A 16,030-nucleotide genomic window follows, 5' to 3' on the forward strand; every position below is an offset into this window, starting at 1 on the left:
TTTTGAAGAGTCAGAAAAGTCTCTGAAATGACAGTACCTCTCAATGAGAACATCCAACTCGAAACCATGATTGAGCCCTGGAAGGAGTACAGTGACGAGCCAACGGTCTCATATCAGCTCCCCAAGTACTCAGGGGCCCGCTGCCGTGTGAGGTGAGGGGTTGTGCAGGCAGGAAGACCCACGCCCCCTGCCCCCTCCCCGGCCTGACCACCACTGCACGTCGGGTCCAGCCTCTTCCTTCTTGATAACTGCAAGAGCCTATCGGCCCCTGCAGACTGCTTCTAGGAGCCCTGAGCCAGGAATACCCCAGAAGCTCTGACCTCAGAAAAGCTGAATTCCAACCCGGCTCTGCCATTTAGTAAGGGAAGGCCTTGAGAAAGTAGCCAACTTTCCGGTTCACTTTCCGCATGCGAAACGGGGAGACCATCCCATCCCTCACATGGCTCTCCAGGATTATGAGACAAAACACATGAAATACACAGGAGCCGATGCAACAAATAAATGCGCAGCGTCACTTCCAAGCACAAGTGTCAGAAGCAGTATCGTTCACCACCCCTGGGGGGCGCCGGTGAGAGCACTTCAGAGGAGCGGTACCCACACCAAGGCAGAGTGCTGGGCCTGCTGGCTAGGAGACCTTGAGACACGCAGCACCAGAGCCTCCCTTTCCCAGGCAGCACCCCAGCACCACTGCCTCTCAGTTGTCCCGAGTGGGCAGAAAGGCTGCCCTCCGCTGAGGGTCCCTGTCCTGCTCCTGTGCCTACCCCTCTCCCAGATCTCCAGGGGCAGAGGCGCCGAGCCACCGCATCTGGTCAGATTCCTACAATCACAATCTTTCACAAAAGTCCAAAGGTAACGACCCAACATTCACTACTAGGTATTTATCCAAAGGATACCAAAATGCTGATTCAAAGGGGCACATGTACCTCAATACTTACAGCAGTGTGCTATCAACGGTAGCTGAACTACGGAAAGAGCCCATATGTCCATCAACTGATAAATGGATAAAGAAGATGTAATACACACACACACACACACACACACACACACACACACCGAATACTACTCCACAATCAAAAAGAATGAAATCTTGCCATTTGCTATGACATGCATGAAGCTAGAGTGTATTATGCTAAGTGAAATAAGTCAGAGAAAGACAAATATCATATGATTTCACTCATACATGGAATTTAAGAAACAAAGCAAATGAACATAGGGAAAGGGAAGCAAAAATAAGACAACAGAGAGGGAGGCAAACCATGAGACTCTTAACTACAGAGAACAAACTGAGGGTTGCTGGAGGGGAGGTGGGTGGGGGGATGGGCTAGATGGGGATGGGTGTTAAGGAGGCCACTTGTTCTGATGAGCACTGGGTATTATGTGTAAGTGATGAATCACGGAGTTCTACCCCTGAAACCAAAACTACACTGTATGTTAACTAACTTGAATTTAAATAAGAAAGAAACAAAGGCAACTATAGAGGAAAGGGAGCCCAGGCCTGTTCAGGTCCCTCCCAGCTCCCCTCCGCTGATCCTCAGGCCCCAAGCCCCAAGCACTGGGAAGGCCTGCCAGCATTTTGTCCAAATGTGTCCTGGGCCCCAGGATCCCAGAATAAATGACCAATCCTTAATTCTGATCTTATTCATTCATTCATGAATGCATGGACGCACACACACAAGAAATAGTTCTCACATACTTTGCACAAACACTGTTTAGTCTCAGCCCAACAATGAATGGCAAGGCCCAGCCCCTGCCCCCATATAGCCTGGAGACTACTAGAAGAAGCAGGTGCACACGTGAGCCAATCCCAGCCTGAGAGCCGAAATGGGAGAGGGCAGGGCTGCAGGAGTACACAGGAGAGACTGATTCTAGAGAGACAGGGAAGACTTCCTGGAGGCAGCGTGTCTCATCTTTGACATGAAGGGTAACTGGAGGGAGGGCGTTCTTGGTGGCGGGACCAGCGCGTGCCGAGGCCCGGAGATAGGACACAACTGCCAGTAGCTGAGGCGCTGGGCCTGGGCTGCACCAGGGCGATGCGGGAAGTGGCCACGATGAGGAAGAGCCACCCTCTTCTGGAGGCCGCGGCAGAGAACACGCACCCCTCTCGACCTGACCCTGTCCGACCACACAACACAACAGACGTTTCTCCTCTTAAAATCCACCTCTCCCTTCTGGGCCTCGTTCTGCTGCAGCTTTTACGAGGAACTCTTTCCCTGGCTTGTGCTGGCAACGCCTGGGCTCTCTCTGTCCCTCGCCTCTCCTGTGCCCCCGCCCAGGGACTCCGTCTGCTCCCTTCTCTCTCTCCCCACTTGTCCACTTCCCAAGGAGGGGCCTCTACCAGCCACTGCTGGACCCCTCCGAGCGGCCTCTGGCCGTCCTTCCTCCCTTGCCAGTTAGTGTTGACTCTGCAACGGCCTTAGATCTGACCCCGACTTTACATGTTCTTCATACATGTGTTCACTCTGTAAAAATTCACTTAACTATATATGTATGGTGTTCTTTTAACTTGTGGGGACAAAATATGGTGTTTCAATAGCTTACAGACAAATTTCTTTATATGTACCTATATGTGATAGTCCATAAACAGCCAGTGGAATCATATCATATATATTATTGTTTCAGTGCTGCCATTTTTTCCCTGGTCCTTTCCTGTTTTACATATGTAAGCACCATCCCTCCATACCTTATCTCATCCCCAGGTAATACATATATTAATAACCTAGTATATACACCCAAACACCGCCTCATGTTTATATATGCACGTATGTGTATCTATCATTTCTGCACCTGAGGCTGTGACTATTTTATGAAAGCATATGATCGTATCACAGATGGTTTTCCGTACTTTGCTATTCTCACACAAAAACACTTGCTGGTAAACCTTGCACGTCAACTATGTATGCTCTAATTCGTTATTTATAATGGCTGTATAATATATGGGGCATTCTAATTCTCCACCGCTCTACACGATGCTGACTTAAACATTCTTATACAGACATCATTATATTCTGTTGGGTTATAGATATAGGGCAGATCCTAAGGGGTGGGATTGCTAACACAAAGGGTACTTGTATTTTCAATAGGTACTAACAAATTGATTTTGATTTTTTTTAAATGTTTTTATGTATTTATGTTTGAGAGAGAGAGAGAGAGAGAGAGAGAGAGCGAGCAGGGAAAGGGCAGAGAGAGAAGGAGACAGAATCCCAAGCAGGCTCCATACTGTCAGCAGAGAGCCAGATGTGGGGCTTGAACCCACGAACTGTGACATCATGACCTGAGCCGAAACCAAGAGCTGGACGCTTAACCAAATGAGCCACCCAGGCACCCCCTAACAAATTTGGAAGACCAGTCACATCTCCATCTGCAACCAACAAAGTACACTTCTTCCCGCATCACATCAACTAGAGTTTGGTAGGCATGTTAATGAGCAGCCCTCACTAGAGAAAAGCAGATGGCGATTTTACTTTCTCTCCTCTGTCCCTCCTTTGTGGCCTGTTAGGGAGAGGAATCTGGGGACACCCAGGTCAGATGCTGGTGACCCAGGTCACCTTGCTTAGGTTTCAAGATAGCCCAGCAGCAACTGGACTCAGAGCAAAAGCTGGGTCAGAGTTTGGAGTGGTGAGAAAAAGAGCAGGGTTCAGTCAATACAGACCCAGAACGCCCTAATGACCCTCTGACCATTTCTTGATTATTGCCTCTCAGGGCATGCCATGGGGTGGGGAAATCCTTAAACTATGTTCCCTGGACTCCCATGGCAGCTGGCTTCCAGTTAAGTTCGTCCGCGGGAGGCAATGACTGGGGACTGGAAGGCAGAAGGCAGGGAGAGGGAGCTCTCCGCTTTCTCACTCATGCTGGTATTTTGCCAGCAGCAGAGGACGCGTCTGATTCTAACCTCCAGCTTCTCCCAGCAGCCGCAGCTCCAGCTGAGCCAGACCCCCCCAGAGGGTCCGGCAACAGCAGGTGCACAGTGCCTAGGACACCTGAGCACAGGCTGTGTAGGACTCCTCCTCAGGTTGCCACGGTTTTGATAACATCACCTCTCCAGTTACCCCAGCCCCGTGAGGGTGTGACAGGCAGTCCGGAAGAGGGCCCTGAGTAATCCCCACCTCTTGGTATTTACAGCCGTACGTAATCCCCTCTTCCTCTTGAGTAACTTGCTTTGACCAACAAAATATGGCAACATTGCAGGGCTGTCACTTCTATAATTAGGTTACAAAGGATTCTGATTTCCCTTTTGTTTTCACTTGCTGCCTTTGATGAAGCAAGCCACCGTGTTGGAGAGACCCACCTGGCTATGGACTGAGGACAACAAAGAGGTGGAGGTACTGAGGGCCTTGGTCCACTAGCCTTCAAGGATACCAATCCTCCAACAGTCACATGAGCCCAGAAGTGATACTGCCCCCGCCCCAGTCAAGCCTTCGGACAAGCCCCCAACCCTGGCCGATACCCTGCCCGTGGTGTCACGGGAGACCATGAAGCAGAGGACCCAGCCAAAACATGCCTGAATTCCTAGTTCACAGACCCTGTGAGATAATACATTTGTACTATTTCAAACCGTGAATCTGGGGATAATTTTTAATGCGGCGATAACTAATATAAGGTGGTAGCCGTCTCCAGTTAGAAGTATCTGTATTACCTTGCTCCCTTTTTGCTCCTTCAGTCTTCCAGTGCCTAGATCACGGATTCCCTGTATGGAAGTAGCCTGGAATAGCTAACATAGTTTGTGTTTTCCTGACGAGACCCTAACTGGTACTTAATAGGGTTCACATTCCATGGTCTAGTGTTTAAGGTTCTCTACCGTTTGATTCCAATCTATTTTTCCACTCTCTTCTCTCCTGCTCAGTGGACATAGGAATCCGTCCCAGTCCAGCTACAGGAAGACCTCGTTTTATTGCACTTCACTTTATCAGGCTTTGCAGACTGCATATTTTTTTTTTTTTTTATAAAATCAAAGTCTGTGGCAACCTTGCATTGAGCCAGCCTATTGGTGCCATTTCCCAATGGCATTTGCTCATGTCACATCTCTGGGTCACATTTTAGTAATTCTCACCATATTTCAAGTTTTTCATTATTTTTTTTTTTGTCATGGTCAACTGTGATCAGTGATTATGACTCATTGAAAGCACAGATGATGGTTAGCATTTTTTAGCAATAAAGTATGGTTTAATTAAGGGATGTGCATTGTTTTTTAGGCATGGTGCTATTGCATACTTAATAAACTACAGCACGGTATAAACATAACTTGTGAATGCACTGGGCAACCAGAAATTTCATCTGACTCACTTTACTGCGGCTTTCGCTTTCCTGCATGGCCTGGAGCCGAACCCGCGGGATCTCAGGCATGCCTGTGGCCTGCTCATGCTCCATGAACCTGCTTGTGCCTTTTCACACCTATCCCTTCACAAAGGTGGTGGGCTAAGCAGCTGGCACTGACTCTGGCACCAGTCCTGTGTTTAAGTCCTGGCTCTATCTCCTACTAGCTGTAAGGCCCTAGGTAAGTCACTGGACCTTTACAGACCACAGCTGGCTTATCTGGAAACAGAGAGTAAACAATCATTTACTTTAAAATATGCCGCAATAGAGGCGCCTGGGCAGCCTGGTCAGTTAAGCGTCTGACTTTGGCTCAGGTCATGATCTCACTGTTTTGTGAGTTTGTGCCTCGCGTTGGGCTCTGTGCTGACAACTCAGAGCCTGGAGCCTGCTTCAGGTTCTGTGTCACCCCCCCTCTCTCTCTGCCCCTCCCCTGCTCACATTCTCTTTCAAAAATAAACAAACATTAAAATTAAATTAAAATTAAAGTTAAAAATAAAACAAAATATGCTGCAACAGGTATAGATAAATAGCTGGCAGAAAGCCAGCCTCACAGGAGGGGCTGAGAAGGTGACGGCCCCCACTGGCCTGTTCCCTCAGTCTGGAACCAGCCTCCCTCACTTCTCACCTGGCCAAATACTTCAGGGACTAACCCTTCTTCCAAGATGCCTTTCCAGAGTTTACCCTTAAAGCCCTGGCGTAATTTCTCTACCGGGGAGCCCTAGGTTTCTCCTGAAGTACCTTGTGGCCACCTACAGGGGAGGGAGAAGGAGGAGTTTCATGTTCACAGTCATCTCTGTACCCTACCAACGCCTCACACTTGTCAACTGTAAGCGAACATATTCTAGTACACAAGCTAAGTGCTTCAGAAAAAGTGCATCGCAAAGTCATATCAAGAATATGGTAACTACAGGGAGCCTGCTCAGCTGGTAGAACACACGACTCTTGATATTGGGTTGTAAATTTGAGCCCCATGGAGGGTGTGGAGAGTACTAAAAAATATATTTTTTTTTAATATTTATTTACTTTTGAGAGAGAGAGAGAGCGAGCGAGCAGGGGGAGGGGCACAGAGAGAGGGAGACACAGAATCCGAAGCAGCTCCAGGCTCTGAGCTGTCAATGCAGAGCCTGATGTGGGGCCTGAACCCATGACTGGTGAGATCATGACCTGAGCCAACGTCGAATGCCTAACCGACTGAGCCGCCCAGGTGTCCCAAAAATAAAATCTTAAAAAAAAAAAAAAAAAAGTAATATGGTAACTACGAAATACAACATGTGTTTATCAAATTCTTCATCTTTCATCTTTTCGACTCCAACGTCTGGCTTTAAATATCTAAAGCAAACAGCAGAAACAAATCCACTTCTTCTCTGCTAGGAATCTACCACAACTGGCCTGCCCTATCATCCTATATGGCTTTGCACCATGGTTCTAGAAATGTCTGGAAAGCATATGGGTTTTCAAAGAACCCAAATGCTTACGTCAGAAACCTATTCCATCAAAATCAGACTCTGGGCATAAGCCCAAGACATAAATTCCTTATGAATCAAAAAAATAATCAACAACCACTGTAGCAGACACGAGCCCAGGCCCACGCGAGCGCCTGGCCAGCCTCACCTTCATCTCAGGGTACATGTATCGGTGGATGGAAGGCAGCCAGTAGACAGGGGGCAGGCTGCCGCCTCTCCCCGGACCGGCATGGAGCACCCCTTTCTTGTCCTCATAGAACGCAGCCAGATGAGAGTAATGTCCTGGCGTCTCCAGCTGGTGTCTGCAAACACACACACACACACAGTGAGAACAGCTCCGGCCCCGGCTCTGCCCCTCGGTCGCCTTGCCCCAAGGGCTGGAACCCTTGGGGACGAAGCGATAAACCAAAAAACCCTCATTTCGAGGTTGCCCAGAATGCCCCCTCGGGGGTTACAGAAGATCCTCACGTGGGGTGTGGTTCTCCCTGACACCATGGGACACACGCCTCCTTGTGGGAAACAGACAGAATGTACAGACCGTGACTAATGTTTATTGTTCTCCAGCAAGGTGTGCTGAAGAGGGTGTGGCGCCTCCCAGGGAAGGCTGAGCCAAGGGACAACGTGGAAGGCCACAAATCCCCTGCTTACAGCTGCTCTCTGCTGAGAAACCATGCTTGTTTGCTTCGTTATAGAAGACTCAGAGGGAACTTACCCCTCAACGTCTCAAATGAGGGAAAACAATTATTGGATGTCACCAGGCCTCAGACTTTCTGCATCAAGTAATAAAATTATTTAAAGAAAGAAAGAAAGAAAGAAAGAAAGAAAGAAAGAAAGAAAGAAAGAAAGAAAGAAAGGAAGGGAGGAAGGAAGGAAGGAAAAACTCAGAATCTCTTATTTTCCCACCCCACCTGCTCAGGCCCACAGAGACTGGGCTGTGGGGAACCCTGTCAACCGACCGCAAGACCAAGAAAGCCTCAGTGAAGCCCTTGGCCATTTGGACAATGGAGAATCCTGCCTTCGAGTCAAGCGCAGGAGTGCTGTGGGCACTATGTTTGATAGGGGTGTTATGGGTCCAACTGTCCCCCTCCAACCCCACCAGAAACAAGATCAGCTGGAGTCCTAACTCCCAGTACCTAAGAATGTGACCCTCTCTGGAGACAAGAGTCTTTACAGAGTCAAGTTGAAATGAAGTAATTGTGGTGGGTCCCAAGCCAATGTGACTGCTGATCTTACCAAAAGGAAAAAGTTTGGACATGGCTGACATACACAAGGAGAACGCCACATGAAAATAAAGGCAGACATCGGGAGAGACGCATCTAGAAGCCCAGGAAGACCAAAGATCACCAGCAAACCACCAGAAGCTAGGAGAGAGGCAAGGAGCAGACTCTCCCTCATGGCCCCAGAAGGAATCGACCCTGCGGACACCTGACCTCGGACTGCCAGCCTCCAGAGCTGTGGGAGGGTTTCTCTTGTTCTCAGTCCCCTAGATTTGGGTTCTTTGCTACGACCACCTTAGGAAACAAATATAGGGAGGAATAAAAGGCAGTAAAGCCGTTTTAGTCTTATCTTCTTGGCGCCCTACAATCTCCATCATACTGCAGTGAGAGAGACTCAGCATACAAACTATGGTTGGCCCCTGGAGCAACGATGACTAAAACAGGGACCCCCCCCCCCCCCACCGCCCCAGTCCATCGCTGTTGGCCTCCTCCAAGCTCAGACCTCAGACCTCCTCAAACTGCTCAGAGTCAGGATCTTCCTACTCCAACCGGGAGCCAGCTGCCCTCAAACGGTCTCTTCTCCAGAATGACTTCCAGCTCCTGATGCCAAGGTGACAGCTGTCACTCTGCACTGGGTGATCTCCGGGAAGTTACTACGCTTTTTAAAATCCGCTGTTTGCCCCCTCTCCCTCGAAGAGAGGTACTAGTGCCAACTCAACACTATTTTGAGGGCTAAATGAAATAAAGCAGGAAGAGAGCCTCATATGCCTTGTGCCACATTTCAGTCATTCACAAACATTAGGTTCCTTCCTCCCCAGCGACCCGGCAGCATCTAGGCAGGTGCACAGTGAGGGCTCAAAACACTGGGTAAATGGGGCAAATTCAGGCCCAGCCCTGGAAGAGATCTACAGGCAAATTCACCTTTTAAGAAGAAAAAAAAAAATCAACATCAAGTAGGGGCGCCTGGGTGGCTCAGTTTGGTTAAGCATCCGACATCATAATCTCGCTGTTCGTGAGTTCAAGCCCCACACTGGGCTCTGTGCTCACAGCTCAGGGCTTGGAGCCAGCTTCAGATTCTATGTCTCCCTCTCTCTCTGCCCCTTCCCCTCCCTCCCTCCCTCTCTCAAAAAAATAAACATTAAAAAAAATCAACTACATTTAAAAAAATTATTACAGGGGCTCCTGGGTGGTTCAGTCTGTTGAGCATCCGACTCCTGATTTAGGCTCAGATCACAATCCCAGGGTTGTGGGATCGAGCCCTGCACTGGACTCCATGCTGAGCTTGGAGCCTGCTCAGGATTCTCTCTGCCCCTCCCCTACTCTCTCTAAAATTAAATACACACACACACACACACACACACACACACACACTACTAAGATAAGTTCCTCTTAGAGTGGAGGCGAATTTGGGGGTTCCTATACCTTGTTTTAAGCTTTGCACAAGAAGGAAGTCATGTGATATAACAATAAATGACCATGAGGAGTGGGTGCCTATAATCCTTTTTTCACTCCTACTCATGTGCTTGATGGGAACCCCGTGGTGGCTAAATTGTGTTTAATTCTAAGAAGATGGCAGATTCCGGATACTCTTCAAGGACATGTGTCAAACTGATGAAAATTTGCTTAATACAAAATAACTCAAAAATGATTAAGTTCAAAAGTGTTTTCACTGGGATGTAATTTCCCTGAAAGAACAATGAGAATCAGTTTACTGTATTCTCAATACTCTATTTTCTGCACTAAAGGGGGCTGGGGGTAACTGCTATGATAATTTTTCATTTTCTAGGTTCTTGGTTTGCTGCTCAGCGTCTTTTCTGTTTGACTGCCTTAAATGCTATATTTGAACTGAGTTTCTAAAGAAAAAGCTCACTAAGCTAGAGTCCCTTGACAAAAAGCTAGTTTCAGGACCCTGTCCTCTGACAGCCTAAGATATCACTGACTGATGGAACGGAACAAGGCACTAATATGGAAGACAGAATATGAGGACGGATGGGAATATAAATTGGCAGTTCTGGATAAATGTTAAACAAGTGTTGTATGAAAGCGTCAAAATTGAACACACTGGAGATTTTGCCATAAACAACACTGATTATCAAGCCTCAGTACCAAGATATCCCCAAAGGTACTGTAGCAAGGTTGAGAGCTGGAAGGGATGGTGAGCTTCAAAGACGTGCAAGGGGTGAGTTTCTGGGTGATCTTGCCTCTCAGGACGCATAGGACCACACTGAAAGGCAGGCCAAGTCATCTAGGGAAAGTGTCCAAAACATAGGACATTGTAAAAACTAGAGAATGACGGCAGAATAGATACTACTGATCTGAAGCCTCAGGCTTCTAGGCTAAGTCGAGGGCTCCCCTGCAGGACCAGAGACGCTGGGGTTCTCCTTAAGCCCAAGCCCCTTCACGGACATAACATAAGCTCATGTGACCACAAAGATGCCCACTGCAGCTAATCCTGGCTTCCCCTACATACCCAGCAATGAAGTGGCCAGCGTCAGAGTCCGAGATGCCTCTGCGGGATAGGTACCCTTCCTCACTCTGGTGTATTCACTGCTGGTCTGACCCAGTCTGGCTTCTGGCTTTGCAAGTACAGAAAAATAGGCATTTTTTTTTTTTTTTTTTTACTGCTGGTGTGGGTATCGAATGGTACCAGCCTTCTGAGTGGTCACTTGCAATCTGTATCAAATTGTACACTGCATATACTGTCTAACCCAGCAATTCCATTTCTGGGAAGGTGACCTAAACAACCATATCTGGATACGAACGATCATTTACCTACAGTGCTGCTCATGTTTACAGTGGCAAAAAATAAGAAACAACTCAAAAGCCTAATGACAGGGATACAGTTAAATAAACCATGATACGTCTACATACTGAGAGGCTTTGAAATCACCATGATGTTGAGAACTATTATGAGCGACATTCACAGAAAGGTTAATGTATGAAGTTAGAAATTTTAGATGCTGAATGACTTTGATATATATATATTTTTAAATTGTGTATGTATATATTTATACAGGGAAAAGACCAGAAGGCTATGTTCACAGCAGATAGGGCTGGCTAGTGGGATCATGGTTGGGGTTTTTTGGTTTTTTTTTTTTTTGAGTTTTGTCTATTTTTCAGTCTTCTACAATAAGTATGTGATAATTTTATGTTTAGTCCTTTTAAACTTTTCATTATGGAAAATTTTAAACTTCTACAAAAAGTAAAAAAAAGAATAATAAGCCCCATTATCCAACATTTAGCTTCAACAGTGATCAATATTTTATCAGTTTGGTTACATCTACACCGTATCCCTGCCCCCACACCACTTTTTCCTCGAATGCTTTAAAGAAAATCCCTTATCATAATATTTTACCCATAAACACTTTGGTGTGCATCTCTAATTGATAAAGTGTATTTAAAACAGAGCTTAAACACCATGCCATTATCTTGCCTAACAAAATCAGTAACAAAGCCCGAATGCAAAATAATAGCCAGTCCACATTCAAATTATACCAACTGTCCCCAAAATATTTTACAGTTGGTTGTTTGAATCATGATCGAAGGAGGGTCCAGAGATATGGTAACTAACATGTTTATAAGCCTGTTTTACGCTAGAACGCTCCCCTTTTTCTAATTTAGTTTTTAAATTATAAGACAGTTCTCCAGTATCTTCTGATTAATAAGAACTAGTCACAGAAAGGACTAGCTAGAGAGATACTGAAGCCCAGGTCTACGGAGGAAATCTAATAAATAAGTTTGGGTACAAGAAGTAAGAATGGACAGAAAACACAGATTCGGTGTTTTCAGAAACCAAGTCTAGTTAATTTAGACTAACAGCCCTGTGCCTGGACCTGCACCTGCCTCTCACATGCTCCTCTCCCCCTCACACTGTCACGCAAGTCCCTCCCTCTCATGTCACCTCAAGCCCTCTGTAATCAGCAAGCTGGAAAACCTTCCTAGCTGTGACTCAAAATCTAGAAGCCATGAAAAGATTAATGAATTCAATCAAGAAAGATATCTGCATGACAAAAGGTAATGCCAAAAGATGAATGACAAAGTGGAAAAATAATTTATAGTGCAAAGAACAAATGTCCCTACTATACAAAGATCTCCTGGAAATTAATAAGGTCAACAACCAAAAAAAACAAAAACCAGAACTGAGCAAAGGCTGGAAATGGTTCACAGAAGAGGGAAAACAAGTGACTCAAATAAATATAAAGGTGCTCCATCTCATTCCTAAGAAAAATGCAAATTAAAACCATGCTCATGCATGGTGTCTTACCCTACAGAATGCCAAAAACCTCAAAGTTTTATTTTTGTGTTGGCAATGTTGTGAGGAAACTGCATTCTCCTGCATTACTGCTGGGTGGGCAAAATTGTACAATCTTTATGGAAAACAACTGGACAGAATCTATTAAAATTACAAATACCGCTACCCCTTGAACCACCAATTTCATTTCTGGAAATTTACTGTACACATATTCTGTTCATATGTGAAATGATATTTGCACATAGGTATTCAGTGCAGCATTATTTGTAATAACAAAAGAGTGGAAATGACCAAATGTCCATCAATAAGAGACTTGATAAAGCACGGTTCTTCTAGACAAGGCATATAATACAATGGTGAGAAACGATAAACTTTCTGTACTGATATCTCCTTGGATATATTGTTCGTTGAAAAAGATAAGGTGTAAAACAACATGTACAACCTGATACTTTTTGCATGAAAAGGAGGGGAAAAAAGAACATATATTTGTATTTGTGCACACACACACATTTTGGAAAGATAGAAGAGAAATTAACAGTAATTGCTGGGATTATTGGATGAATATTGGAACTGGGATAAGACTTTTCATTTTATGCCAGTAGTAGAGACTGCCACTCTCTTCTTCCCTGAATAATAGAACTTTCTGATTGTAGCGCATTACAGAGTCACCTAGTCAAGGACCACATTTCCCAGACTCTCTTGCTGTTAGGTGTGGCTAGGAATGAACTGGCCAATGGCACGTAAGCAGAAGTGATGTGTTTAACTTGGGGGATTCCTGAGTTCTTCCTCTTCTTGGAGGCTTGAACATGACCTGGTAATGGTGAGTCCTCCTCTATCATGCAGATGAGGACAATACTCTAGGAGACAGGAGCATAGGACACAGAAAGACTTGGGTCCCAGGATGACCCAGCGGAACAGAGCCATCTAGTACACGGGACTGCCTCTCCCCCTCCAGGACTGCTGTGCTAGAAAAGCTATCTCCTTTGAGTCACTAGATTTTGGGTCTCTTTGTTGTAGCAACGTAGCCTGTGCTCTAGCTAAAGCGGAAAGTGGTGCCCAGAAATGAGTTGCTGCGGTATCAGACAAGACACCGTGGCATTTGAATTCGCAGCTGGCACGGGAAGGTGGTAAGGAAGTAGGTGTTGTAGACTAGAAAGCTGGTAACCCTTGTCCCCCTGTAGCAAAAACCTGCTAGAACTTCAGTAACTTGGACAGGCCCCGTGTCATGTGAACTTGTACCTCCAGGGGAAGCACTTAGAAATCAAACGTTGATTGCTTCTCATTTGCAGTGAGCTGCTACAAGAGTAAGATGAAGACAGGCAAGAACTGGCCACTTTGCAGGCCAAAATGGAAAGAAATACAGCCCAAGGGACAGTGTGTTCTGAGTTCTACAATATAAGTTAGTTGAGGCTCCAACTCTTTGAGATCCCATGGGACTAGAAAAGCCAACCGCTTTTGTACCCCAAAACCAGGAGATAAGAATTTCCTTCAAAGCTTTTATGAAACTCTCCAGTTAAGAGTAGAGTCATGGGAGACAGACCCATTTGCAAAGATCAGATTTAGGGTACGGCCTCAAGGTAGCGTCATATTTTATATATATATATATATATATATATATATGTGTGTGTGTGTGTGTGTGTATATACATATGTATGTATTTATGTATGTATTTACGTATGTATTTATGGTAGTTGCCATTTAAATGAGAAAAAGATGGATAGGCCAAGAACAGACAACAGTAACCAGTCTACAGTCCACTGACTTAAAAACTAAGACCGAAAAGAATCTTTTGCAACAGATACTTTAATTTGGGACCGACTAGAAGCAAACAGACCAGAAGCCTATTCGGTTTTTGAGGGATCTGTATTGTCATGTGGCTGGCCTATAAAAGCCTGTGACTGCTCCACCCTTAAAGAAACCACTACACCCACCAACCTACACCAGCAAGAAATGTGCTCTCTAGGTGTGCAGCCTCAGGGAGATCACGTTCCCCCATGCCTGCTTCAGAAGTGGTTGTGGCGGAAAATGGGTACAAAATCTCCTAGAAGGCAAAGCTAGGAGCCATGGAGGAAAATGGGCAAGGGGATTCTCAATAACAGAACCACGGTTTCACCAGTAAACTTACCAAGTGAACTTACCAGTGAACAACAACACGCTAAATGCTCAACCACACTGAATAATGAATATTTTATTTATTTTTTTAAGTTTAATTTTTTTGAGAGAGAGAGAGAGAACGAGTGAGCACAGGTCACACTGTCAGCACAGAGCCTGACGCGGGGCTCGAACTCACGAACCGTGAGATCATGACCTGAGCTGAAGTCAGGACTCAGACAACCATAGTGAATAATGAAGACAACTTACAGAACAGCTCTAGCATTACAGAATTATTAAAATAATCATCAAAATGATAAAATGATACATACGGAGGACAATGCAGAGAAAACATATGCCTAACCAGTGCATAAAGAAGGAAAAAAATGGAATGGAAAAGTGGAATATTTTCTTACAGGAGGAAACGTTCCTGAAATTAAAAATAAAAGATCTATCTGTAGATCAAAAGGGACACACACACACTTGGCCTCTCTCAAAAATAGATAAACATTAAAAAAACAAACAAACAAAAAAAGAATCGGGGATGCCTGGGTGGCTCAGTCAGTTAAGCGTCTGACTTTGGCTCAGGTCATGATCTCACAGGCCATGGGTTCGAGCCCCACAATAGCTCAGAGCCTAGAGCCTGGAGCCTGCTTCGGATTCTGTGTCTCCCTCTCTCTGCCCCTCGCCCACTTGCACTCTGTCTGTCCCTCTCTCTCTCTCAAAACTAAACATTAAAAAAATAAAAAGTGGGGCACCTGGGTGGCTCAGTCGGTTAAGTGTCTGACTTCGGCCCAGGTCATGATCTCATAGTTCATGGGTTTGAGCCCCACATGGGGCTCTGTGCTGACAGCTCAGAGCCTGGAGCCTGCTTCAGATTCTGTCTCCCTGTCTCTCTGCCCCTCCCCTGCTTGTGTGCTTGCTCGCTCTCGCTCTCACTCTCAAAAATAAACAAACATTAAAACAAAATAAAAAAAGAATCAGAGGCTTAACTGACTGAACCACCCAGATGCCCCTTTGTACTTTTACATACATTTTAAATAATAAACTTTTTTTCCCACAAGCAACAAATTTCATGTTCTTTCAAAGATCATCATCAAGAATGACTGTTATGTTAAAAAATTCAAATAAATTCTAAAAGTATAAAAGTGTATACATAGTATGATGCCAAGTATATATATTTTTTAAAAAGTATACACATGTGTGTACCCGAAAAGAGGCAAAGGTGCTAAGATTTTAATAGTGCCTCAGGGATTAGGGATAGATTTCTCTCAAAATCTGAAATGAGAGTAATGAAAACTATAGAAGATAACGAATAGTTTCACTGCTTCTGTTAAAGATTCCCTTCCTATTACCACAAGCAGTAATAATGACCCCGAATAATGAATGATGAGGCTTAAAAAGAGTTTAGAGTCTATTTGCCTACCTGGGGTGAAGGAGGTAATTGCTGTGGCTTAGGGTAAACAAAGATCACGTACTTATTAACAGATTATGTCATTCAACAAAACTGAGGACAGTATTGACACAGACCGAAGGCAAATCCGCCCCAGCATGAAGAGTCTTTGGGCCATGAGTTGGGTTGACAGAGAAAAGACCACCACCTGAGGTGTGAAATGTGGCCATGGATGTTCGAGCAAGGGCATCTGCTGTTCTGACACACAACCTATGTCTCTGAGGACTCATCATTCACACACACT

At 45.4% G+C, this 16,030-nt stretch overlaps 1 protein-coding gene across 3 annotated transcripts in view; it reads right to left on the bottom strand.

The window, feature by feature from the left end:
- DENND11 (DENN domain containing 11) overlaps positions 1 to 16,030 on the bottom strand; it is a 53,591-nt gene that overhangs the window by 19,903 nt on the left and 17,658 nt on the right. For all 3 annotated transcript variants that reach the window (XM_019452975.2, XM_019452976.2, XM_019452973.2), the window contains one exon: positions 6,922 to 7,075. In XM_019452975.2, coding sequence (XP_019308520.2) covers positions 6,922 to 7,075 — 154 coding nt within the window. The remainder of the gene's footprint in view (positions 1 to 6,921; positions 7,076 to 16,030) is intronic.

The sequence above is a fragment of the Panthera pardus genome, unplaced genomic scaffold, assembly GCF_024362965.1.
Source record: "Panthera pardus isolate Hobbes unplaced genomic scaffold, ASM2436296v1 HiC_scaffold_8, whole genome shotgun sequence".
Taxonomy (NCBI): domain Eukaryota; kingdom Metazoa; phylum Chordata; class Mammalia; order Carnivora; family Felidae; genus Panthera; species Panthera pardus.